The 26,312-nt window shown below is 50.0% G+C and overlaps 2 protein-coding genes across 6 annotated transcripts in view; both read left to right on the top strand.

Moving 5' to 3' along the window:
• NOS1 (nitric oxide synthase 1) overlaps positions 1–7,680 on the top strand; it is a 59,018-nt gene extending 51,338 nt beyond the window's left edge. For all 4 annotated transcript variants that reach the window (XM_048964222.1, XM_048964220.1, XM_048964219.1 and 1 more), the window contains exon 29: positions 155–7,680. In XM_048964222.1, the coding sequence (XP_048820179.1) occupies positions 155–170 (16 nt within the window). In that variant the 3' untranslated portion in view covers positions 171–7,680. The remainder of the gene's footprint in view (positions 1–154) is intronic.
• A 1,550-nt stretch (positions 7,681–9,230) lies between these two features.
• Positions 9,231–26,242, top strand: FBXO21 (F-box protein 21). Of its 2 annotated transcripts, none has more exons than XM_048963892.1 (12): positions 9,231–9,449; positions 11,843–11,978; positions 13,468–13,562; positions 15,540–15,661; positions 17,024–17,170; positions 17,787–17,920; positions 18,139–18,275; positions 19,065–19,238; positions 19,969–20,101; positions 22,530–22,720; positions 23,649–23,806; positions 24,711–26,242. In XM_048963892.1, exons 1-12 carry the CDS (start codon positions 9,268–9,270, stop codon positions 24,881–24,883), a joined length of 1,782 nt encoding a protein of 593 aa, XP_048819849.1. In that variant the 5' UTR covers positions 9,231–9,267; the 3' UTR covers positions 24,884–26,242. The 2 variants fall into 2 exon arrangements, with proteins under 2 accessions (XP_048819849.1, XP_048819848.1); XM_048963891.1 differs by having other exon boundaries at positions 9,233–9,449; positions 19,062–19,238.
• Positions 26,243–26,312: the final 70 nt, after the last annotated feature.

The raw sequence follows: 26,312 nt of genomic DNA, 5'->3' as shown, positions 1-26,312 counted from the left end.
CCTGAGGATCCCACCCTGCCTTCCTGGAAGCAGAGGACAAAGCTCCGGAACGGCTTTGCTCTACATCAGCTCTACTCATCCAGCATTAGGGCCACATGACCCAGCAGCGCGCTCAGCTGCTTCCTCTGAGCCCTTTCTGCCCTTTCCCTTGCAGGGTTTTCTGCTCCTAACTGGACCCTTCGCCCCAAGGGATGCCCAACCAGTCCCGGCACCTGCTGCCCACTCCTGCCGAGGGCACTGGGTTTTGTATTTCACGGACACAGTGGCTCCTTTTCCGGGGAACTGCCCATGGAAAGCGCTCTGTCTCTTGTCCTGTTGTTGTGTCATGATGATGATGATGATGATGATTTTTATTGCCTTTTCTTCCTCTTTCTCTTGCTCTCTCTCTTGTCCTGTGGTGGTTTCTTTTCATCCCCTTTCCCTTCCCCTGATCTCCCCACTGAAGTACGATGGCTTTATAATTCGCAGTGGCTCTTAACAGAACTTCTCGTTTCTCCATCCTCTCATGAGGGCATTTTGCAGCTGCATGAAATTACCATTTTTGTGACCATTTGCATTTTAGTGTTCTGGGGGCAAGCAGAGTGGCAGGGGCTGGGTGCTGGCTGGCTCTTGCTGCTTTATGGGATCCGGGGGCCGTTCCCTCAGCCCCAAGCTTGGGGCTTGGCTGAGTCCTGGCGTTTTCTTTGCTTTCTTTTGGGCTTATTCAGGCCTGGGCACGAGCCCACGGCTGGGGGCAGTCAATGTGCCATGTCCTTGTGCCTGTGAACTTTGCTCATCCCCGCCCAGCCTGGGTGCAAATGCATCTGTATTGAGCCAGAAGGCAGGACATCTGCAGTTCACGTGTTGTAGTTTCTCCTAAATGCACTCTGCGCTGTTTGCCTCCTTCTCTGCTCCCCACTGCCCCTAAGTCTCCCCTTTTGCTCAGTCCCCACTTCTGCTGGCATGAAAGTCTTCCTGCTGAAGAGCAAGCACTGAACACACAGGATGTCTGTGCTAGGGAGAAACTTGTAGCAACGAGTGCTGCTTCGCCAGGCTGTCCTCCAAAAGGCTTTGCAGGAGATGTGCAATCTGCAGCTGTGATGCTGGGGGCAGAGATTCAGCTGCATCCTTGAGCTTTGCAATGTGAACGCTTGAACCCTCTCCCAGGTGAGACTGGAAAGCCACAAGGAGGGAAGAGAAGCAGCTCCAACCCCGGGTGCAGGAGCACCTCCATGTGGGAAAGCAGAACTTGGAGGGCTACAAAGGCTCCCACCACCTGGTCCCTGCTGAGGCTGTATTGACAGAGTTCCTGCATGCACGGAGAGCACCAGTTCCACCTTAGTGCAGTGTTGTGAGCAGTTCTGGGACAGCAGATTCCAACCCCACTCATGGCTTCGGGAGCAGCGAGCGCCAGCATGGAGTGACCTGACTGCCAAATAAAGACACTGCTGGTGGCAAGCCTGTCCCCTCTTGCAGGCTGTGTGCCACCTGCCAGCAGCACGAGCTGTCTCTGCAGGGACGTCTCGTCGACCTGGAGGTGAGATGGGCTGCGAGGCTGCTGCGTGACTCTGGGCTCTGCCACACTCACACCTCAGCCCGGCTGCAAAACTGCAGCTCCACAAACGAGCCCTTAGCAGTGTCACAGGAAGGTATCGGTCCTTTTAGCAGAGGAGAGCTGTCAGAGAGGTAAATCAAGCACAAACTTGTGCGTCCTTCTTCTTCACCCCCCCTTCTTGCTCTCATGAGGTTTTATCCTCCTTCAGTGCAGGGTGAGGGGCTCTGGGCGGTTGTGGCCCTTGGTGGAGGCAGAGACACGAAGCTAGTGTTGGAGCTGATCCTGTCCTCCTGTCCCCACTTTGCTGCACTGTGAACTGAAGCTTGTACAGAACAAAGCACCCACACCAGAGACAGCAGAAGGCTTGTTCAGGAGCTGTAAAGTAGGGATTTGCTTTCAGAGGGCTCGGATTTGCTGCCCTAAGCCCAAGTGGGAACAAAAAGAGCTGCATGAGGCTTGTTGCTCCCTCAGCCCGTGGTGCAAGGCATGCTGGCCTCCCTGGCAGTGCAGCTACCATACGCTCAGCCTGCTGCCCTTTCCTGCTGCTTGGTCGGTAGTAGCTGGGACCATCTGCAGCCTCAACTCCCTGGGTGCTTGAAGCAGCTCCAGCTTAAGAGCCAGGTGGGCACCAGAGACCCAGTCTCAGTTTTGCTGGTCCCAGCAGCGCACTTTGCAGGGCATGAAACGCGAAGGAATGCTGCCACAGTGTGGCCAGAGCCGAGCTCGTTAAGATGGCAGTTACAAGGCTGGGTTCGTGGCGCTGCCTGGGGACCTGGGGATGTGGAGGTGAATGCTGGACAGGATGGGATGAAGTACAGCCCCTGGTCCTCCTTTAGGGCCTGTGCCCCAATCCTAGGGCAGGTAGTGGGGTGAGAGAGCTGGGTCCCTTTTTTGCTGGGATGTGTGAATTCAGACAGGCGTCCTGCTGATGGGAACCAAAACCCTGGCTCTAGACCTGCGTATGTACAGCAAACCTGGCCCTAAACCCACGTCCCATGGCTGCAGAAACAGAGCTAAAGAACAAATTCACATCACATCCCTGCCTTGATTCTGATTATGGCTCCTACTTTTAATAGAACTGGTGACACAATCTGAAAAGGAGGGTGTGCCCAAAGAAATGCCCTTGTCTTCGTCCTCTTTTCAGCTCAACCTGCGTTGTTAGCAATTAGTTTTTTCCAGTCCTGCCTTCTGCCTGTACTGCTTTAACATCTCCCATCTGGAAGTCCTATTGCTGTTGCAGTCTGTGACTGAGATGAATTGGCTTGCTCTTCCTGTGCCCCAAAGCCTGCCGTCTCCATCTTCTGCTCCAGCAGATACCAGTGAAAGCACTGGGAAGCACAAAGGAGGGAACAGGGCGCGTGCCTTGCCTTCAGTGGGACTTCCAAAGGGGCAGACAGCTTTGGCTGTCTGAAGCTCAGTGGTTAGGTGAGTCCTTCATAATCTTCTGAAAAGAAATGCTGCTTGAAGTGCAGCCGGCCTGCCTGGCTCTGCCACAGAGGTCCACAGAGCTGCACATCCAGCAGGACTCCAAGCTGCCTCTCCGCTCCTTCTGCCCTCAGCAGGGCTTCTCACAAGCCAAACTACGGGGAACTTTGATTCATTGCATTTTGTTGAGTCAGTCTCAGATGTCTTCACTCCCTCTTTGTCCTTCTGACCTGGGAAGGCTTCGCGCTCCCCTTCGACTTCAATTTTCTCCCACAGCGCGGGGAGAAATGAACCTGTGGATCTGCTTTATCATTCATTCCACAGATGTGGCTCTTCCACCAGTTGTCTAGACTCTGCTCATCTCAGTGTGACGTGTCTGACACGTGGGTGCAGCCACAGTATCTCCATCATGCACAAACAGCAGGGAGTGCTGCACACCGGTGCCCTGAGCTGCCCAGGGTGTCACACCAGGATGGACCTTTTGGGCCCTCAGGTCACAAATGTCACTGCTGGCTGCTTGCTGCCCTGCCCCATGCAGCTCCTGCAGCAAGGGGGCACAGGACCCAATGGGCTCCTGGCCCGACCCAGTGCCCCAGTCCCTGTCCTGGAGGATGCCCTCCACCACTGCCTGTTTTGCAGCAGTTCAGCTCTTTTTTGCTCCCCAGAGATTAAACACAAAGAGGATCTTTTCTAAATAGGAGATTGGATTTTCAAGATGCTACCAAGTGAGGGTTTTTTGTTTTGTTTTGTTTTGTTTTTGTTTTTTTTTCTGCAGAGATTTTAATTTGTAAGTTTCTCAGATCTCCACAGAAAGTTATGTACCAACTTGAAAATTCATGGGAAATGGTTCTGTGTTTTCCCAACCTGCTGTGTCCATTAGCAGGGGAAAATAAGCTGTTCGTTCAGCACAAGGGTACCTGCTGCCTGTGTTGTTGATGACTTCAAAGGTTTCATCTCCCCAGAAGGACTGCTTAGGAGTTTGCTGTTCTGCTTTCTACTGCTATCTATGAGAGACAGCGGGAAAATAATGAGACTTCTCTCATCAGGATCAGACTTGCAAAGACAACACACTTCACAGTCACCACTGGGTAGACCTAAGATCATTGTGCTGGAGGAACCAAGGCAGTTGCATCCGTATTGGCCAGAGAAACAGAGTTTCAGGCTGGGCAGCCATGCTCCCTGCCCCTGTCCTGTGCCTAAACTTCTCAGTGACAAGCAGGGGACTGCGTCCACACTCAGATGTGTCTGTGTATGTCTGGGAAAATTGCAGTTGTGTCCTGAGCAAACGTGATTTCTCCCGTGCAGAAAAGGAGATGTGAAGAGACAGCAGCCGCATGAAGCTGTGTCCAATCTAAATGGGATTGCTCTGCTGGTTCTCTTGCTGTTACCATGCAATGCCTCTCACCTCAGGCTCCCTGCACCACCTCCCCCTGCAGACCCTTCCTGTGTCCCCCCCAGCCCTGTCTGCCTGTCCACAGCTGGGTGAGGGCAGGTCCTCGGGATGCCAACAGGCTTGTAGTGCCTTGTGCTAGGAAGAGGTGCTGAGGGTGCCCTCGTGTTCCTGCTCTCTTCAGAGCTGCTCCAAGCACGCAAAGGCTGCAGGCTGAGAGGAACAGATGACTTCATTTCACAAGTGAAAACCGTGGTGGGTAAATTGCTCACAGGATCACTGAGAGCAGGCTATAAGCTCTGCTGTGCTCTGCAGTTTCCTTTTGGTGGGGCTTCACAGTGGTACAAAGACAGGGCAGAGTTGGAGTGTGGGTGCAAACTGGACACCATCTTCTGCACACACTGCTGAGCGGTGAGCACCTACCACAGTTTGGAGGCCAACGTTCTCATTACACTTTTTAGAGAAGGCTGTGTTTCTGATGAAGCCTTGTGGACGTGCACTAAGCCTGAGCCCAAGCTGCTGCCTCCTGACATACCACCGAAGCCATTGCAGACCTTTGATTTATACCTATGGGGAAGCTGCGGAGAGTTCCCAGCATTTTTGGAAGGAAATTTTATGCTCAAAACTAAACTTTGTTCCTGCCTTCACTGGGGACCAGTTCTCAGCTTCAGAACTGCTCTGATAACTTTGCAATTGCTTTGATAGTTCCAGAGGGGAGTGCAGTCTCTTTACAGAACAGATGGAGACACACTTACAGGACCATTCAACTTTGCTGTAGCTTTGCCTTTGTTAGAAGAATTTCCTTTGCTGTAACAGGAGGAGCAAAATCTGGACAGCATTGCAGGCTTGGAAAATTGAATTCACAAACTCAGGTCTTGCATCTGAGTCCTTCCAGGTACGAAATGCCTTCCACAACCACTGGCTTCTGTGGCACTGGGGGTGTTCAGCAGCTTGCAGGATAAAGCTTTCACAGCAGCAGCAGCAGCTTCACAATGGCAGTATTCCTGTGCGTGTCAATCTGCACTTGCACCTGCCTGCAATGCATGACTCTAGTATTCCATTTGAAATCTACCCTCAATGGGAAGATCTGAGCTCTAGCTTCTTCCATATGGTCGTGTGTATTTAATGGGAGTTCAGGGGAGCTGGAGAAAGCTAATGAGATTGCTGCTTTACTTCTGCACTTGGTTGCAGAAGTAAAATAGATACTTCAGAGGTTGAAATTGGCTTGACTTGAGCACGGCTGCAAGGGCAACTCGTGAAATATTTAAGCACTGTAATGCAGACTTACCTGCATCCTGCTGTGAGATGAAAAAAGCAGACTGGAAAGTCTTGGCTTCTACCCCTACAGATGTTTCCAGCGAAGGCTGTGATGGAAGTTTGAGCCATCAAAATCACTGGGAGAAAAAAAAACAACGACCAAACAGGTTGTGAGTTCATAGCTGAGCAGCCGCAGCTTGTTTACCAGTGAGAGTGCCTCACTGTGAGCGCTGCTGTTTCCCTGCCTACTCATTCATGTGCCTACCTGGCTCGATTTCAGGGAGGAAGGAGGGAGGAAAGACATCAAAAGTGAGATGCATGAGCCTTGCCTTCAGCACCCTCTATTTAATAGGTGCCTGCAGGCCAAGGCTTTGCAGTTGCTCTTCATTGCCATGGCAGGGCAAGATGCTGGGGGCTGCTCTGGGACCCGCAGGCTGAGCTTACAGCAATTCTGGGGCTGAGGAGAGCAGCACAGAGCTGGGCTGCAGGTACTCTGCACGGCCCGACTGCAGAGCTGGCACACAGTTCCATAGGGCTAGTGCAGAAATCTGCCAGTGAATAACACAGGACAAAGTGCTTTTCTTCTAGAGGCATTTTTAATACGTGAAAGTACAGAAAAGGCTAAATACTGCAAAAGCCAATCAAAAAGACCAAGTGATCTACGAGTTCTTTTTTGTTGCTTCGGATGAAATTGAGTGTTTTGTCCCCACAGTAATCGCCAAATGGAGATTTTATAATTTTCCACAGGCAATAAAGCTGCCTTAATGTGCATTCAGATCCAACAAGAGGCATTAGTGCTACCTGCTTTCAAACGTGGGTTTTGTCTTTCTGTTTGTATGATCATGGTATGAAGCCATGTCTTAATAGAATATGTTTTGCAGTGCTCACCAAGATGTCTGGAAATAGAAGACGTTTCAGCATCTCCCCGTGCTCAGCATTGAAGTGATGGCTTTGACGCCAATGAAATTCAGTGCAAAATGTCTGCTTTGCTGGAATTCTACAAAATAGGTGTATATCCAGAATAGCTAAAGTTAAATGTGCCCTGCTGCCTTGAGATGCCTTCAAAAACCCTGGGATCCGTATGCTAAAAAGAGCTTGAGAATAGGTTCCCTTAGTCTGTAGCAACATCCTGAGTTCTTGTAGCTTGCACACAACTCCCCAGGCAGGAGACAAATGCAGTGAGATGACTTTCAGCCGGGACTCATTGCTTTTTAGATTGCATGTAGTTAGAAACATGAGTGCTGCCATCCACCCAGGGAATTTGATATTCAGTGCCAATTAATTTTTGTAATAGGAACAGGGATTTCTTCTCCTGATTCCCTTAAGCACCTCTGGAAAGTGTAAGCCTAACAGACTGATTTGTTGTTGCTTTGTTTTTTGGTGTTTTTTTTTTTTTATTTTTATTTTTTGTTTGTTTTGTTTGCTCTGGTGGCCTTTTTCCTAAAGAGCAGTGGTTCCAAATTGAGAAAGGAAACCATTCTGTGCAGGGCAGTAGCTTTGGGGCAGGCGACTCCCAGCATTTCCATTGCAGAGCTTTACTAAACGCTTCAGCTGTGGGTGAGTTCTGCTCTGCTGGATGGGACCCCAATTTCTCTCCCCTTCCTGGTCCTCCCGCTCCTCCCTCCCTCTCCTCAGCACCTCATGTCACCGTGCCTTCATTTGGTCAATAAAATGATGCCCCGATTTCAGACCGGTGCATTTTCATCTCACTTGGCATCCCATCAGACACTGGAGAGGGGTGGTTTATCTTGTAGCTTCTCGTGTGATTCTAAGGTAGGTTTCTCCTGAGGAGCAAAGGGGCAGTGGGAGCAAGGGTGAAGCAGCGTTGTGTTTGATCATAGCAGTGCTTTAAGTGGTCAGAAACATGGTTTTCCCCTACCTCTGAGCTCTCAATGCTGCTAAAATCTCTGCCATTCGTACAATGTACTCCAGCCCCCTCTCTTGGACTGACTCTGGCTCTGTTTGCAAGATATCCACATTGTTCTAAAGCATGCACCTTTCTGTATAGTTCCAATCTTACGATTTTATGGAATACTTATGCCTGTTTGCATTACAGTCAAAATAATAAGAATAAAAAAAACCCTAAAATACAGCAGACCTCATTCTACTCTTGTCTGTGGGCTCTTCGCACTCAAAGGTCTCTCCTGATACATTGGCCTTGCTCTGTTTCACTACCTGTGCTGCTGTCGGTGATATCTACTAACCTGACAGAAACGAGGGCTGCATCACAGCACTGCATCACTCATCACTACCCATCACCCACTGCCACAGCCATAGGGAACGTCACCTCAACACTGCTACGGCCATAGGGAACATCACCTCAGCATTGCCACAGCCATGGGGAGCATCACCTCAGCACTGCCATGGCAATGGGCAGTGTCACCTCAGCATTGCCACAGCCATGGCACAGTGTCACCTCGGGCACTGCCACAGCCATGTAGAGTATCATCTCAGCACAGCCATGGGGTGCATCACCTCAGACCCCATAGGGAGCATCACCTGAGCACAGCCATGGCCATGGGGAGCATCACCTCAGCACTGCCATTGATTTGCAGAATCAAACTCTCTAACCCACGTAAGGTTAGAAGAGCAGATACGTCTTTATTTCAGCGCTGCGCCACACGCTGGGTGCAAGGGGGATCGCTCCTCCTAGCTTGCACACCAAAGAGTGGGGTCCCATTACATTTATAAGCCAAGCCATGCATATTCAACAGTGTTACCCAAGATCCATTAGCATATTAATTGCTTTTCCAGAAATTCATTTACATACTGTCCCCCTCCCCAGGGCATGTGCATTAGTTTCCATTGGATGAAGGCTTGATGTCTTCCTCCCCATTCGGTGGTCGTTCTGGGATGAAGTCAGACGTCTTCTTCGCCATGTCCTTTCAACCTTTGTTCCAGTTCTGAGCTCCTTTCCTGCCTTGCATGCCTCAGCAGTTTCCCATCCTGCTTATTTCCCCATCCATTGCCTTCTTAGGGGCCCCTTTCTACTGACTTGAGAAGGCTCGAAGGTTAAACTAAGCAATAAATTGGTCTTGAGGTAGCAAGAGGTTAAACTAAATAACAAATGCTTCTAAGCAATAAGTTCCTCTAAGCTATAAATCCTCTAAGCAATGCTATTTGCAAATTCCCTTTGAGTTAACAAAACTAAGAGATGTTATGGACCCCTTACATATTGTATTCTACAGCTCACCATCTCACCATGGCCTTGGGGAACATCACCTCAGGCACTGCTAGAGCCATGGCACAGCATCATCTCAGGCATTGCCACAGATGTGGTGGCATCGCCTCAGCACTGCCACGGCCATAGGGAACATCACCTCAGCACAGCCATGGCCACGGGGAGCATTATCTCAGACCCCCTAGGGAGCATCACCTCGGGCATTGCCACCGATGTGGTGGCATCACCTCAGCACAGCCATGGCGCGGCATTACCCCACACACGCTCCCCTTGTGCCCTGCCCTGCCCCCAGCCGTCCCCCCGCATGGTCAGCAGGGATCGCTGCCCCAGCCCCGCGCTCCCCCCTGACTAGAAGCGGCCTGTTTTCTGTCCCTTATCGCTCTCCGTCGAAAGCCGGCGCTCGGCGGGCCGGAAGCGGGAGGCGCGCGGCGCTCTGTGACCCCTCCTCGCCGCAGGGGGGCGCTCAGGTAACCGGCCAAGATGGCGGCGGCCGAGGCCGAGCGGCCGTGCCTGACGGACCTGCCGGGAGAGCTGCTGGAGCTCATCCTGTGCTGCGACGTGTTGGGCGCCGCCGACATCGGGCGGGTGGCGTGCACCTGCCGCCGGCTGAGGGAAACCTGCCAGCCCCGCGGCAAGGTGTGGCGGGAGCGATTCCGCCTCAGGTGGGCAGCGCGGGGCGGGGGGCGCCGGGCGGGCCGTGACGGCGGGACGGGCCTGGGTGTGCGGCCTGCGGCCAGCGAAGGACAACAGGCGGGGGTCCGTGATGGAACTCCGGGCTGCTTTGCTGCTTCGGGGCTCGGTTCGCCCCGCAGGCCGCTGTGGGATGTTAAGTGTTTAATCTAGGTGGTTCGTGTCAAGGGGCTGTGAGAGGAAAGGGGCGGCGGGGTGTGTGATAAGACAGGGGGAGTGGTGATAAGACGAGGGGAGTAGCTTCAGGCTGAAAGAGGGGAGTTTTAGGTTGGGCATAAAGCAGGAGTGCTTTGCAGTACGAGTGCTGGGGCTCTGTGAGGCTGCCTGCACAGGTGGATGTCCTATCCCTGCTGACGGCCAGTCACCTGAGCAGCTGTGGGTGTCCCTGTTACAGTGCTGGAGGCCTTTAAAAGTCCCTTCGGACTCATTAGATCCTCTGTTCCACCCCATTCCTGAAGCAAACCTGAACGTTTTTGTACAAAGGTTCAGATCCACCAGCTGGAATGGAGTGTAGAGGTGATCAGCACGTGCTGCTGCCCTTGGATAGCAGACTCATCATTGGATGGCTGTGAAGAGGAAAGTGACCTCGGGGTTGATGCTCAGCTGAAGATGAGCCAGCAGTGTGCCCAGGTGGCCATGAGGGCAAGCACCACCCTGGCCTGCATTAGAAATAGTGTGGCCAGCAGGAGCAGGGAGGTGATCATCCCCCTGTGCTCAGCACTGGTGAGGCCGCACCTCGAGTGCTGTGTTCAGTTTTGGGCCCCTCACTACAGGAAAGACACTGAGGCTCTGGAATGCCCAGAGAAGGGCAATGAAACTGGTGAGGGGTCTGGAGCACAAATGTTATGAGGAGCGGCTGAGGGAGCTGGGATTGTTCAGTGTGGAGAAGAGGAGCTCAGGGGAGACCTCACTGCACTGTACAACTTCCTGAGGGCTGTGATGAGGAGGAGTTTGGCCTCTTCTCCCAGGCGACAAACAGGACTCAAGGAGATGGCTGCAAGTTGTACCAGAGGAGGTTTAGACACAAGGAAGACACAAGGACACAAGGAAGAACTTTTTCTCTCAGAGAGTGGTCAGGTGCTGGAATGGCTGCACAGGGAGGTGGTGGAGTCACCGTCCCTGGCAGTGTTCAAGAGGCGCCTGGATGAGGAGCTGTGAGATGTGGTTTAGTGCTTGTGGTACTGATGGTGATGGGAGGACGGTTGGGCTAGATGACCTTGCAGGTCCTTTCCAACCTTATGATTCTATGACCCGCTGGCAGTTGTTGGCACATTAGCCTTGCTGTCCCAGCTGGCTTCCATCTCGCATGATTACATTTTATCTTCCTAAAACTGTTGATGTAATTTCAACCCCCCCAGATCCTTTCTTTTCCTTTTGTCATTGTTATTTCAGTGATAGATGACCAGCTAGGGATCCATCAGGAGAAAGGTTACAGCATAATGTGGGGCTGTTTGGTTAGTCTTTGACTTTGTGTAGCTGCAGTGCAGTGTGGTTTTATGATTAACTGGTAGTAACAGACCTGCTGTGTGTGGATGAACACATCAGTGCCTTCTGGTCCACTGCTAAAAATTGTTTTACAGGAGTAGTGATGTAAAAAACAAACTGTACATAAACAGGTGGGAGCATTTGAGTCCTGAGTTAAGCTTCTGCAGTCTTCTTTTAGAGGGAAAAATGTAGGGTTGTTTTTATTGTGTGTTTGTTTTTAATGTGTGTGTATATGGACTCATTTCTTCCGTTAACACTGAAGTGCAAAGTCATCCAGCTGGCATTATTTGACTTCAGAGCTCTCTGCTCCCCTCCAGTAGATGCTGCCACCAGCAAGGGTAATAGAAGGAGCTTGATTTTTGTACATCCTTTTAATTAGGTCCACAAGGGTAGGAGGGAGAATGGAGGACAGCGAGTTCTTGCTGTTAGGTGACAGGTTAGCTTTAATGTGATGCGTTTTTAGAATGGCAAGCTTTCTTTTATTATAAAACTCAGCATCTATTTTGCTGATGTGATACTTGTATTTATATTGGAAAGCTCCAGAGGGAATTGCAGAAGTGTTTAGCATATTTAAATATCCAAATACCTGGGTTATGATCATTTTGAAGCTTTCCTGTTGACATTTGCTGTTTGTAGGCTGCAGGAGAGCTTACTTTTAAAATGTCCATCAGTATTCAGTTGAAATCCTTTGTGTTTATGCTTTGATGCTTGAATCGATCACTGGATTAATTTGTACAATTACATTTAAGGCTGCATTATGTCTTGGCAGTATCTTAGCTCCTCAAGTCTTGTGATTACAATAAGCAGCATTTTACAGTCCTGGGAGCTATCAGTTATGCTGAAACACCAACAGCCCATTTACTTCTGTCTTGCTGTACAGGTGGCCATCACTACTGAAGTACTACAGCCACACAGACAGTGTCAGCTGGCTTGAAGAATACAAAGCACGGCACAATGCTGGCCTAGAAGCCCAGAGAATTGTAGCTTCCTTCTCCAAAAGGTTCTTCTCAGAGCATGTAAGTCACGTGGAATAGCCCAGCTCCTTGTGAGCACTTCCTGGCCCTCTGTCTTTCCTCTATCTCCTTTTCTTCTCTGCTGTCGGAAAATTCTGACTGCCTCACCTGATGTAAGAATGCCAGGCCAGCAGCCAAAATGAGAGAGATGGTCCAAAATCCAAAGGTGCAGATTGCAAGAGTCCAAAACTCGCCCTGCAGGCTGTGTGCTCTGCAGTTGCTGAGTCTCACTGTGGCTTGAAAAGCTCTTTGCACATTGCTGCATGTTCAGAGCCCTGGGAACTCAGCGACTTCTGAAGGACTGATAGCTGCCCCCTGCGTGCCACAGCCTGTGTGTTTATCTCCCTGCAAGGATTTGTTCTCCTGGGAGTTGTCAGGAGTTATTTGAAAGCGGGTCAAATGCACATTAGGTTCAGTGAGTTGAAAGCATGTTGTTTGAGTTCCTGGCCTAACCGTGACACCAGGACGCCTTTCTGTCTTGTGTCAAAAGTAGAAATTTAGTCTCTCAGAGGGATTTATCTGCATGCAGACCATGGTTGTTCCATTGTCTGTTGGCTGCTTGGGTTTTGTCTAGCTGTACAATTTGGGTGAACCTGGAATTCTGTGATGCAGCCATAACTAAGGCTGATCTTAAAAGCTCCTGCTGGAGCCAGTCAGTGGCCACTCCTCACAAGCTGTTTTGTAAATGCTTTGTGTCCCAGTACAGAGTTCCCCCACAATAAAGGAGACTCACATTGCAATCTTCTATCTGATTTCATGCAAATGCTGGCACTTGGGTTTTCACCCCAAGAGAAAGGCTGGGGTGCATGTAGGGTATTAGGAGGTGCATGTGTCCAAACTGTTTGTTTTGATCTGCTTCACTGTAGTTGCAGCAGCCTGACATTCTACAGTGGAGAAATGTGTGTCCAGGCATTACCTGAGTGCAGGGGCTCCTGGCTTCCTGCAGCTTCAGTCATGTATGCAAAAGCTGTTGGGGCTGTTATTCAGCAGTAACCAAACGTTTAAAAACTGGGGCTACCTTCTAGAGAGGGCTTCCTTCCTGACACAGAACTGCAGGGAGGAGACTTTCCACCAAGTTCTGCTAGATCCAGTGGAGTGCCCACTAAGATATGTGTAATAGGAATTGCATTTCCCTTTTTATTTTCCCAGGAAAAAGTTGATTCAAACTTAAAATTGCTTTTAGCTTGGGCCCAGTCTGCATAGGACTGCATCTGGTGTGCTTGGGCTGGTCCATACAGCTCTGCAGGAGCCCTGAATGCTGGAACAGTTAGCTCAGCTTGCTCTAGGGTGCTCCTTAATTTATCAGTGGATCTTCATAGTGAATCAGTGGAGCGGAGGCCATGAGCAGCCAGCTCTCTGAGCTGAATATTCCTTAGGTCTTAAATGATGTTTAAAACAATCAAACAAAATTGGTTTTGAAACATTCTATGAAGTAACATCCTTTGGGAAAGAATCTCCTGTGCTCTGCGTAATTCAGCACCTCATTTTACAGGTTCCCTGTGATGGATTCAGTGACATTGAGACTCTTGGGTGCCCGAGTCACTTCTTTGAGGATGAGCTGATGTGTATCCTTAACATGGAAGGCAGGTAAGGAAGAGCAGGAGGGTTTAGGAGTGCAGGGCTTTTCTCCTTTCACTGGCTGAAGGAGAACGGCGCCGTGGTGAAGGCCTGATGTCAGCTTCTGCCCTTCTGTAAACTGGCATCCCCAGACTTGCTGGGGCTGGGAGTATTGCTTTGCAGTTAGTTTCAGAATGCATTTCATATTCCCAGGAGGAAACCACATAAACCATTCCACAAGGAGATCCTCTGGCTTTTGTTGCTTGCTGGCTTCTCTGCACATTCATACATTCCACAGACCTTCTTTTCTGCAGTGGTTTTGTTCTGAGGAGTTCTCATCCCCACCTTCCTTTTTTTGTTACGTTTTCGTTTCAACTCAGGTCAGTTTGCTGCCCTGAATTGCAGGCTGGCCCCACAGCACAGCAGGGAGCAGAGATGTGCAGTGTGCATTGCCACTGTGAAGCCCTGCATCAGAAAATCACAACTTTTTTGTGTTTTTAACCTTTTCTTGTTGCCTTTCTTAGCTGTAGTAACTACGTACGATTTTTAGCCCCAAATAAACAGCTGAGCTTAATTGAGCTGCTGCAGAATTTGCTGTTCTGTAAATTATTTAGACAGGTGAAATGAAACTTGTAGTTCATTTCTGCCTGGGTGTTCTCATTACGGTGATCAGCACTGAGCAAGATAAATAAGTTGCTGGTTTACTTGAAGGTTTTTCTGCTGGGAGCATACAAAGCACGCTGGTTTTGCTGTGATACAAAGCAGCAATAGATTTGCCTTAATGGGCTCTAATAGCCTTGATTAAAGGGGCTGTTAGTGGAGCTTGGAAAAAACAAAACCAGCACCACAATCATCTCATTTTTTTTTTTTGCTTTTTCACATCCATTTTATTACCTTCTCTATTTGAACTGGGACTAAACATCTCTCATCTGACAACTGGTTAAAAAGCTTTTGAGCTTTTGCACGGGCCAAATGCTTCTCTGTAAAGCAGAGTTGATGCTAATTACACCCTGATTAAGCTGTGGTTGTTGCCATTCAGGAGCATTAGGCTAAATCATTTCTCTGGAAGATAGCCCAGTAAAACAGTCGTCCCTTTTGAGCATCCCGATTTATTGGAGGAGGGTGAAATGTTGGGAGGTTTGATTGTCCTGTTCAGCCGGATGGCTGGGACTGATTTGACCTGCAATCTGAAGAGAGAAAACAGGTGGGGAAGGAGTTACTTTGCTAAAGGAGGAGGCTGGACTTGTTTTATAAACATGGCAGGGGTGCAGCCTGGGAGTCAGCTGAATGCTCCCTGGTTTCCTCGGGAGAAGGCAGGGCTGTGTGCCATTGCTGACTGGTGTAGAAGTGCTTGGAAGCCCTGGGTGGCACATCACTGAAGGCCAGCCGTTGCTTTGCTGTGTGTGGTTTGGATGCCTCCAAGTTGGCCTGTCTTGCTTCAGGTGACCTCTGCAAACCTTACCAGGATCACAGGCGGCTCTGTCTCTGCTTCTGGGCCACTCTGCCTTCACTTGCTAATTTCAAAAGTGAAGAGATTTTACTATGAAAGCTGTAAGGTTTTGGGCACTGTGATCTCCAGGCCAGCTGCTGATTCCTTCCAGCCTTTTCCAACTATCAGGGATGTTTTCACTGGCAATTACTTTTCTCAGTACTACTGCACACACCTTCCTGTTCCTCATCAGTGTTTCTTGTTGGTGAGAGGATATTTTAACATTGCATTCTGGAAGGATTTAGAGTCAGAGGATAATGTTCTATGCACTGTATCTTCTCAAAATGCCATCCTAGTTGCTGGGTGAAAGTGGGAGATGATAATAGGGGCAATGTGTTGTAAGTTGTGTTTCTTCTGCTGATGAATTTCTACCTCTTTGGAGACTGTGGCATCATCAGTCTTGTTTAAAAGATGGGTGTGTAAAATTTAGATTTGCCCTCATTAGAAAAGTTAAATCAGATGCTGGTGCACAAAGTGCCTGTTCAGGGCAATACAACTTTTTGTATTTGAATGTGCAGGAAAGGTCTCACCTGGAAGTACTATGCAAAGAAAATTCTATACTTCCTACGGCAGCAAAACATATTGAAGAATCTGAAGGAGTACCTGCAGCGCCCTGCTGAGCAGCAGTCGTTCCTGGAGGGTAAGTCCTTGCCACCAGTCCCACACAGAGCACTGAACAGCTTCCCATTGCTGTTGTTTTGCTGGGAGAGAGGCTTCTCTGCTTATATTTCACTTGGAGACAAATCAGAATTAAGATTGGGTTTTTGAGGTGTGGATGGAAGTGTGGTGGCACGGTGGGAAGGCTCGTGCGCACTGATGAGGAAAGGAAGGGAGCAAGGAAAGGAGCAAGGAAAGGAGAAAGGAAAGGCTGCGCTGCAGCTCGAACCTTGGTTTGTTGGATTATGCTCTGCCTCTCTTTCTGTGGAGAAAACCATCTTTGGAAGGAGGTGAAACATGTCACTGTCTGAAGAAGAGGCCCTTGCTCTTCATGTCACCTCAGAACATCACAGCAGAGTTGCTGTAGCACCAAACGTGGTTCTTGGTGGTGGTGGAACAGCTTGAGGGAGGGACCGTGCCAGGGCAAGAAGGAGAAGCCAAAGATGGCCTTTTTTGGAAGGTAGTTAACTGTGACTTAATCATGAGAGCCATGAATACAAGTGCTTGTCTGCCATGCAGGTGCAGTTACAGTGCTGACAAATAGACTTCTGGGAAGCTTTACCTGGTCAGAATGGGAAGCACTAGGGAGAGAAGATGTTAAGATTCTGCAGCTTGAATACAAGCCTGTTGTGGAGGTGCTAGTGAAGCACTATGAAGCTGAAGGAGGCGTGATCAGTACAAAATCCTTGCACTTAAATACGGTTGATTCCAAAAGTTGAGCAATTTGGAGCTTTGGGAAGAGTGTTCTTGATTGATAAGATGACAAGGAGAAGATTCTGCAAAGGGCTGTTCTTTTTTTTTTGGCAGAAGTTTGACAGAAGAGTGTTGGGCAGCAGACAAATGAAAACCTTGTCAGTTGTAGTGGATTTCTGACATGAAGATGGAAAGCGGGCATGGGAAGATGAATGTAGCAGAGAGGGATCAATGAGCAAGAATGATGACAAGTGAGGATGTGGCTGGAAGAAATCAGAACTGATGTAGAGTGAAGCTGGGGCTGTGTGGGGCTCAGAGTGAGGAGCATTATGAGCTGGGAGGGTGCCAGCGAGACAGGAGTGGGCTGGTTGAGCAAGGCTGGTCCATCAGCTACCTGCTCTGTGTGCAAATGAATGCTTTTCCTTTCAGGATGGCAGGTTGAGGTCTGCTGACTTTAATGGTGTTTATCACTGTCAGCTCTGTTCTTTGCCTTTTGTGATGAATCCCATATACGAAACTGAGCTTGAAGAAGAAAGCTATTGTGTCCTGCTGCAATTGCTTGCTGTGTGCCATAGGCCTGGAACTTTGAGTAGCTCAAACCAAGCCAAGAGAAAACTCAAGTTCTGTTTCTTATATAGTTTGTTTTTTCCAGGTGCTGTTTTGATTGACCAGTACTGCAATCCACTGTCAGACATCTGCTTGAAGGGCGTCCAGGCGCAGGTGGACGAGATCACAGACAAAGTGCGCAAAGCGCTCCGGGCAAAAAACCCAAGGCACCCCAGCGTGGCTTCCAAGGCAGGTACTGTACAGAAATGTTTGCCTGCAGAGCCTTTCCTCAGCTCTCTGTATAGGCAGGGGAGGTGAAGCAGCTGTTGAATTATTGCAGCTTCAAGTGTTGTTGTTCCTCACCTTGCTGAAGCGTTCTGACATTTGCTTCAACCTCTGTCGAGGCAACAGCTGTTTGTTCAACCCTAGAAACTCGGTTAGCCCAGGGTTGGCTGTCCGTGTGAGGCTGTTTAGGCAAAAAGGATTGGTTAATTAGAGGCAGGATTGTTTTTCCCCATGAAAGTCCCTGAAGTCTTGTGTAGTCGAGACGCGTGCGGCTCAGCCATGGCACAGGGCGTCAGCCTTCTTTCTCTGCACGTCTGAGAAAGTCAGCAGCAATAAAAGAGGTTTGTGCTGTAACATCTCCCACGGTCAGGCAGAATGCTCCTCCCTTCATAAGGAGTTTTATAAGCATTAGTCTAATCTGTCTTTCAAAGAGAGAATGAGGGGCCTGTCTGTCTGTATACCTCCAGTCTCTTGGCTACTTGAACCTGCATCTTGTGTTCCCAGTACATACAAGAATTTTGGTGTGAAGTTCAGTACGTAAGAGTGAAGTACACTTGTGTTCTTATTGCTCTGTGTGCTTTTAGGAGAGATCCTAATTCCAGAAGTGGAGCTTCAGCGGCAGGTACTTGATGCTATGAACTGTGTCCTATACGAGCAGTTAAAATACAAAGGAAATGAACTGGATTACTATAACTCCCTGAATTCATACATTCATCAGGTATGTCTTAGGTAAAAACTAGAGGACTGCAGGGCTGGATGGGCTCTCTGTGGTGTTTGATTTGTCTAAGTGTAACCAGACGAGCAATTCTTCTCTGGAGTTATTTGCTGTAAGATGGATATGTCATGTTCTGGTGCTTATTCTGCCAAGTTGGTGTGAAATCAAGCCTTGGTGTTCGTTTTGTTTTTCTTCATACCCCTTGCATTTTTGTCCCTCAGGTTTTGATCCGCAGAACAGGAATTCCTATCAGTTTGTCTGTGCTGTATTTAACAATTGCCAGGCAGCTGGGAGTCAAACTTGAGCCAGTCAACTTCCCTAGTCACTTTCTGCTGCGATGGTGTCAAGGAAAAGAAGGGTAAGTGATCTGCTGGGCTTCAGAGTTTTATCCTCAGTTATAAATGCCAGGAGTTTGCAGTTACAGACCTACACCACAATGCTCAGGTATTTTCCATCCTAATTACAAGCTGTAAGGAAGTAAAGATGAGCTCTAAGGAAGCTTTCCCAGCTCTCAGCTCTGCCCATACTGAATGGCAGCATTACCTGTGTGTGACACAAAGTAATGATTCTCTTAACAAGGTTACAGAAAGCTGAGAAGAAGGAAGAAGGTGCTGATTTCACATAACCCTTGATGCAGAACGGCTTCTAGAGGCCATTGCTGCTTAATTCTCGATTCTCTGAGTCAGTGCAGCACACACCAACCAGGTCATGGTCAGTTTACAGAACTCTGTATGTTCTGAAGGACGTTGGCAGTCCAGCTCAGAGCAGTGGTTTTGTGTGCATACATACACTCCTCCCCCTTTTGGCACTAGGCTTAGCTGCCACCTTGTGCTCTCTGCCACACGTTGCAGTGCAGCATCATACTGTAGTCTGGCAGTCAGTACAGCAAATCTGAGCATATCTGAAGGAAGCAGCTGATGTGACAGAGTGAAAATGACCTCCTAGTTTCTGTGTCTTTTCCCATGTATGTTTAGCTGAAGAGGAAACTAGGAAGAGAAGGCAGCAGGTAATCTCTCTTTAGGAGGGAGCTGGGGTGTAAATGCCACTCGGAGCTTTAAAAATAATGAAAGTGCTGTCAGGAGAACAGAAAGAGGAAATCCTGCTGTACCGTGGGACCCATCTTAACGTCCTGGTGTCTTGCTAGAAGCACAGATATCTTTGACTACACCTACATTGATGCCTTTGGGAAGGGGAAGCAGCTGACGGTGAAGGAGTGCGAGTACCTCATAGGGCACCACGTGACAGAGGAGTTCTATGGGGTGGTGACTTCAAAGGAGGTCCTGCAGCGTATGGTGGGAAATCTCCTCAACCTGGGCAAGCGGTGAGTTGTCGTGGGGCCTGGGGGAGAGGGAGGCACGCTGTGCTGCCTGTGCTGTGCTTGTGTGTCACTGTGCTGCTGTGGGAGCTTTACGTGGCATCGCTAACAGCGGGCGGCCTTGAAAGCTCTGGGTGTCACATCGCAGCCCCTGGTGGCTTTTAATCATCTGTAGCAGCACGCTGTGGAAGCAGGAATATTCAGTGAGGCCGTTCTCACTGGAGGGAATGGAGAGATTTTGTTTTCTCCTGTGTGTAAAGCAGACAGGAGCTGTTCTCTTTAGAGCAGACCTTTGTTTTGACCACGTATGTGTCACCCAAGGGCTTCGTGAGCAGCTACAAAGGGACTGTCTGAGCATGCAGAAACCTGGTCTTATGTTCATGTGTCCCTGGTGATCGCTTCCCCAAACAGCATCAGGCAGAAATCGCAGAGGAGAGGGGTGTAATTTAGCAAGGGGAACAAAAGGAAGTTTCCAAAGGTAAGGACTTGGAGAATGAATTCCCTGAGCGGGGTTATTTGGCCAAGTAGGTAAAAGGGGAGGGTAAAGGCCAGCTTCCAGCTGTGTAGCTTTTCTTCTGAGCAGGCTGTTGGATGGATGTGTGCCAGCCTGGAGTCACTTGCTGAGTGAGCACACCGACCTGTAGTGTCATTTTTGGTGACTATCCCTGTAAACCAGAGCACGAGGGGTAGGAATTGAAGAGCTAGCCTTACAATTGAGTTTCTTTTTTGCTGGCAGAGAAAGCACTGATCAGTCTTATCAACTCTTGAGAGACTCGTTGGATCTGTACCTGGCCATGTATCCGGACAATGTGCAGCATCTAATGCTCCAGGCTAGGTTATACTTCCACCTGGGAATCTGGCCAGAAAAGGTACCTCGCCACTCGGTCGTGTGTTTTCTGGTAGGCTAAGCATAATTAACACCAGTCCATTGATTTTTATTTTTTTTTTTTTAGACTACATCAACTTGCATTACAGTCTGCTACAAGTTGTTTCTGTAATAAACACAACTGAACCAGTTATCACATTTCAGAGAATCAATTCCTGCTATGTGAAGCAGGGAGGGAGGATGATTCTTGTTTGCCCTGGGGGAGAGTTATATGCAGCCTCAGGTCTGAGTCGTAGATGATGATTTACTACCAGAGTCTGATGGTTTGTCTTAAAACCAATACTTTGGACTTGGAGCTGTGAGTTACTGAAGAGTTCTGCTTGGTGTGCCTCCGTTGTGGTGGTGGTGCTGGAACTTTTGCAGGACTCATATAAAAGGAGCAATTACTTTGTCAGGAAACGTGCAGGAAATTATCTTTTACAAACAACCAGCCCTGTTCTCTGAAACCTTAGTTACACCATCAGTGACTTGTAAAGAAGCAACGTGGAGAGGATCCCAAGGACAGGAATTTTAATACCATCTTCAGCCCCGAGGGATCCTGTGATTGGGAGACAGGTGGCACAGTAGTGTTCCTTCTGGTGCCTCACTGCAGCTAGGAGGACTTCCTTAAGCAAAACGGCCTTAGTGAATATCACCTGCTTGGGCAGTGCCTGTGCTGTGTGTGAATGTCAGGTGTGAGGAGGAGGTAGAAGTATTGCTGGGCAGCTGAGCAGGAGGCACAGTTCTCACCTCCACATTAACTGAGCCATATGATTGCTGAACAGAGAAGGCGCCTTCCTTTTGAGGAATGCCATGTGCTAAGCTGGCTGTTCCTGCCTTATGGCAACGAGTTTTAGGGCTCCCACAGGAAAAGCAGCCCTGACAGAGAAGCTGTGCACAGGGGGCTGCCTGAGCTGAGAAGGCAAGCACACAGTGCAGGTAGATCATCTCCTTTCCAGCACTCAGCTGCGTGTCTGTGGTGTTTAAGGAGTTGCACCCTGCTGTCCTTAGGACAGACAGTAACCCCCAGATGCTGACTTTTACCTGCAACCTCTCTGCACCACGTTGCCAGATGGGATGACAGCATCCAGCTGTTGTTTTCCTGTGGTGTCCTCGTGGATCCCATCCTTCCAGGCTGTCATACAGAACTGTAGTTAGCAGAGAACCCCGGAGCTCTGACAGAGCAGGACGTACCAGATTTCATAGAGGTCTGTCAGGTTTTGTAAGAAGTGATACCAAATCTTCCAAGTCAAGCAGAGCTGCCCGGAATGTTGTCTGAAATTTGCCCAGAGATGCTGTGGGTGCCCCATCTCTGGAGGCATTCACAGCCAGGCTGATGGGGCCCTGAGCAGCCTGGTGGTGCTGCTGGCAGCCCTGCCCACAGCACGGGGCTGCAGCTGGATGGTCTTTAAGGCCCCCTCCAACCTGAGCTGTTCTGTGAGAAATAAAAGTGTCGAGAATGTGTGGCAGCTGCAGTCACCACGCTGAGCCTTTCCCTGTCTGTGAGGTTTTTCCATTTGCACATCATTCTTCAGGCAGTGAGATGCCAGCCAGCAACTTCAGGTGGCTGAGAAGCCCGAGTGCTGCTGCTTCTCATACCTGAGGCCTCGTCTGTTTTCCTGAATAAACTTTGTTCCCCCCCACCATTCATGCTAATTAGCCAGAGCTGGAAATTTTGGCCGACAAGCCTTGATCACTTTGCCAGGGGTGTCAGATTTTGGGGTTGATGTTGGGACTGACGTATCTGCCTTTTTCCAACCTGTTTAGACAACATTTTTAACATCAAGATGCAGGAAGACAGAGCACAGCTTGCATTGCCTGTCTCTAGCAAAGCTGGTGCAGCTGTTGTGCCCTGGTGCTGTGATAGCGTGCCAGTAGGCTGCTATGTTGGATTTACTTTGGGAACGCCTGTAAAGTCAGTGCCCTTCAGTCTCAGTGAGTCAAGCAGATTCTCTGCTGTTCACTGTTTTGTGAGTACAGCATTGCACACATTGCTGCGTTTTTCTTCTGTGATGAGGAACTGTTTAAAATCTTTGTCCTCAACTATAGCAGAAGTGATCTGGAATGGCTTCAGAGTTAGGAGGCGAGCAGCAGAACCCTCTTAGCATGTCAGGAGCCTGGCAGCACTGCCCCGTGATTGCAGGGTGTGCTGCTGCCTTTTGTGACTTAGTTTTAAGGAGTTGCTCTGCTCAACAGCGCCCTGCCTTGGAAGTGAGCATCTGTACAAGCAGGGGATCGAGGTGTTTGCAGTGGCTGCAGGCTGAGTGTGAGGAGCTTGGGGCTGTGCAGGTAGAGCACAGGTTTGCAGTCCTGTGTGGAGAACGCAGTGAAGCACATGTGGGGCACTGAGAGCCAGCTAAATTGAGAGAGAGAGCTGTGTCTGACTGCCCTAGAGACCTGCTCTGAACGCTTTCATGTTTTGCTTGCTGAAGGTTCTGGACATCCTGCAGCACATCCAGGCTCTGGACCCATCGCAGCACGGGGCTGTGGGGTACCTGGTGCAGCACACCCTGGAGCACATCGAGCGTCGGAAGGAGGAGGTGGGACCTGAGGTGAAGCACCGTTCGGATGAGAAGCACAAAGAGGTCTGCTTCTCAATTGGGCTGATTATGAAACACAAGAGGTGAGCTCTGCGGGGGATTCCCTGCGCCCTAAGCACGAGTGCAGAAGTGTTTGTGCTGGCAGTAATGAGACGTGGTTCTGGCAGCCCAGCAGACACCTGGAGCCGAGGGTGCCTGGCACGTGTGCCTGTGCTGCGTGTCTTCTCAGGGAAGTGGGGGCAGATCTGTCCTGTCTGCTCCTTCAGAGAGCAGCACTGCTGCTCCTGTGTGCTGGGGGAGGTTTGTGAGGTGCTGTGTGAGTCATCGTGTGGCACAGATAGCATTTCCACAGTGCAGAGCTCTTGAAGAAACATCAGTAATCAGTTAACGAGGAACTGTGGAACAGAATCGATTTCCAAAGAGATGAGATTCCTAAGACAGCTTATGAATCTTGTGCTGGGCTATTATTACCTCTCCTCCTGCACTGCACAGAGCCTTTGTGTTCCTGCCTGTACAGCTCTGCCAGAATGACAAGCTAGCTCTGTTTCTTCAGCCATTTCTCCATCTCAGCAAGACGTCTGGAGCTTATTTTAAAAGCATCAGCAGTGCTGGTTGTGGTACCACAGTCATATAAATGCTCTGAAAATAACGCTGGCTTTGTTTCTGGCAGTTCAGTATGAGGACTGCCACGTCTGTGTATGTGAACAGAGGGTGGTTGTTTCCCCTCCCTGTTCCCAGTTTCCTGCTCTCCTGCTTGTTGACATCCCAGTCTCTTTCCCATCCTCATTCTTATTTGAATCTGCCTTTCCTTTGTCCTCGGCTGTTTGTTGCTCCTGGTCACTTCCCCCCTCTCAAAACACCAAGTGCACACCAGTCTTTTGTGTTGATTTTGCTCTCTTTGCTGTCTCCTGCTCGCAGAAACCCTCCGTCCCATTTGTGCTGCATTGGCCTTGGTGAAAAGAGTTGGCTGTGAAGTTTTCTCAATCTTTGCCATGAATTCTCTTTCATCAGGTATGGCTACAACTGTGTGATTTATGGCTGGGACCCTGCCTGCATGATGGGACACGAATGGATCCGGAATATGAATGTGCACAGCCTCCCCCACGGCCCCCACCAGCCCTTCTACAACGTGCTGGTGGAAGATGGCTCTTGCAGATACGCTGCTCAAGGTGAGCAGGAGCCTCCTGTGCTTGCTGTTCAGAGTGCAGAGAGAGCAAGAGGGTGCTGAAGGGAACAACTCTCAAGCAGCAGGTGGGAAGTGTGAGTTATAATTGAAGTAGGAAGGAAAATGATGTTGAATTGGTGGCAGGTTTCTTGCTGTCCGTGAAACCAGTGCTGCCAGGATTGAGGATCCACTTCCTTGAAATCTCCTACTGCCATAGAAGCAACTCTGTGTTGGACACCATTGATTTTCAACTTCTTTCTGAAGTTTGAAATTCTGCAGGCAGCTCTCAGTGAGATCACAGCCATGCTTTGAGCAGGACCTGGAAATGCAGTGGGAGCACAGGGGGCTCATCAGGGCTGGGCTGTGAGCTGCTGTACAGGAGGCTGTGTGCCCAGATCTGGGGAGCGCAGGCAGCGTGGACCCAGTGCCACCCCTGGGAGGAATGGGACTGAAGTGAGCGTTCCTTCAGAAGGTGTAGGGGGAAAAAACCCCAAACAGCTCTGTCTTCATAGGTTTAAAGTGCAGGTGTTCCTCAAATGCGTTGCAGCCCTTCTTAGAGTGATTTGGCCTCGTTAAGAGTCTTTAAAATACAGATGTTGTGTACCATAGATTCATCTTAAAGCGTGCTCCTCAGCCACAGTTAACCTGGTAATCACCTGCAGGGCTTCTGGAGTTGAGTCATCTCTCAGGGTTGTTTTTTTCCCCTCTAATTGTTGATAAACAAGTATAATGAGCTCTGAGTACAGCAGATTCCCGAGCACAGCACTCTGCCTGAGCTGCAGGTCGGTGCTGTTGTCTGCAGACAGGGGAGGCCGGGCTTTGTCCCTGCTGAGGCCTCGCTGCCTGTCTGAGGTACGGCTGCATTGCCCTCTGTGCGTGGTGAGAGCTGCCTGCTTGCTGTCCTGCAGAGAACCTGGAGCACAACTCGGAGCCTCGGGAGATTCCTCACCCCGACATCGGCCGCTATTTCTCAGAGTTCTCTGGCACTCACTACCTGGCCAACGCCGAGCTGGAGCTGCGCTACCCAGAGGACCTGGAGCTGACGTGCAGCACGGTGCAGAAGATCTACAGCAAGGAGTGAACGCCAGCAGCGACCCGAGGACGGAAGCAGACCGGAGTGCAGCTTTACCCTCTTTGCAAGACTTGCCCAGGGGGCGAGTTTGGTGACAATCCTTCGGCTTGATGCACTGAAAACTGCATTAAACCTCGTAAGCGGTGCTATAGAATCTTTCTGTTGCCTCCTGCCCGTTCTGGCCCGCAGGGACGCTGTGGTGAGGAGCCCAGGCTGAGGGTCTCGCAGGGCTGGTGGTGCTGAGCAGCGTGCTGTCCTTTGGAAGATCTGCCCATGAGCTGGTGCTGTGCTTGTCCTGCCTTGAAGGCCGGCACCGTGAGATCCCTGGCGTGGAAGAACCCCGTCTTCCAGAGAAGTTGCTTGTCCTTACAGTGTTGTGGGGTTTTGTTTTGGTTGGTTTTGTTTTGTTTTTTTTCTTAATCTGTGTCTCATGCAGGTGGTAGTTTTTAAAGCCTGTAACGTTCCACTCTGTCTTCTCCAGTCTGAATTCGTGGTCAGCTTCTGCTTCACCTCCACGTTCTGGTTGTTCACAGGTCCGTTCCCATACTGCCCATCCTCACAGGCCTGGGGCAGCAGCAAGGCTTCCAGGGGCGCAGCGCCGTTGGCTGCCGCAAGCTCTCCTACTGCAGCAGAGGAGCTGCTGCTCCCTCTCCCTGTCCTCACCCTGCCTCTGAGCACTGTGCCACTGAGCGCCCTCAGCCTGCCTCCCATCCCACATTGCTGTGAGCTCACAGCCATCACCGCTGCTGCCCTGTGCTCCTGTCGGTGCCGTGCAGCACAGCGGGGTGAGGACTGGGACGTGGCCAACCTCAGACCCAGCCAGCCAGGCCCTGCAGCAGAGATGCTGATTCCTGCAGCTTGAGGCCCTTTGCCTGCTGTCAGAAGTGCTGGATGTGGGTGGGGGCACTTACCCTCTGGGCGCTGGGTGTTTAGCAGCTCCATGCACGTGAGTTTCAGCACAACCTGAAGGCCCGAACAGCATCTCTGCAGAAGGGGTTTTCCTCTGCATTCAGGTATTAACAGCATGCAGAACAGCAAAGTGTTCTCGTGCATGCAGAGCTGCACGGCTTGGTGTTGGTGAAGCAGAGCCTGCGGGCTGCAGCCAGCGCTGCTCTCCGTGTTTGCTTTAATCCAAGCTTTAGAGCAGAGCAAGAGGTGCTGCCTGCAGGTGGACGCTCTTAAAGCACTTGGGGAATGGCCACAGGAAATCTCACACCCCTCCTCCTCTTGCCCGAGCGCTTGACCTGCTGCATGCCCTCCTGCTCACGTGTGACAAACAAACACCGAACGTCCTTTTCCCCTCGGTGCTCCGCAGCGCTGAGTGCTGGAGGCGGTGCCGAGGCCGAAGTAAAAGTGTCTTTCAACGTGTGTGTGCTGATGTCAGCTCTAAGGGGGGCAAAAAATCCTATAGCGATATGGGATGGGATGGGATGGGGTG

Source organism: Lagopus muta, chromosome 17, assembly GCF_023343835.1.
Source record: "Lagopus muta isolate bLagMut1 chromosome 17, bLagMut1 primary, whole genome shotgun sequence".
Lineage (NCBI taxonomy): Eukaryota > Metazoa > Chordata > Aves > Galliformes > Phasianidae > Lagopus > Lagopus muta.
This window is presented reverse-complemented; position numbering and strand designations above follow the sequence as displayed.

Coding starts and splice junctions, on each gene's coding strand:
- FBXO21 (XM_048963891.1), top strand. CDS start 9,268: ATGGCGGCGGCCGAGGCCGAGCGGCCGTGCCTGACGGACCTGCCGGGA. Junction 15,662..17,023: donor GCAGCAGTCGTTCCTGGAGG/GTAAGTCCTTGC, acceptor TGTTTTTTCCAG/GTGCTGTTTTGATTGACCAG. Junction 17,921..18,138: donor TGAATTCATACATTCATCAG/GTATGTCTTAGG, acceptor TTTGTCCCTCAG/GTTTTGATCCGCAGAACAGG.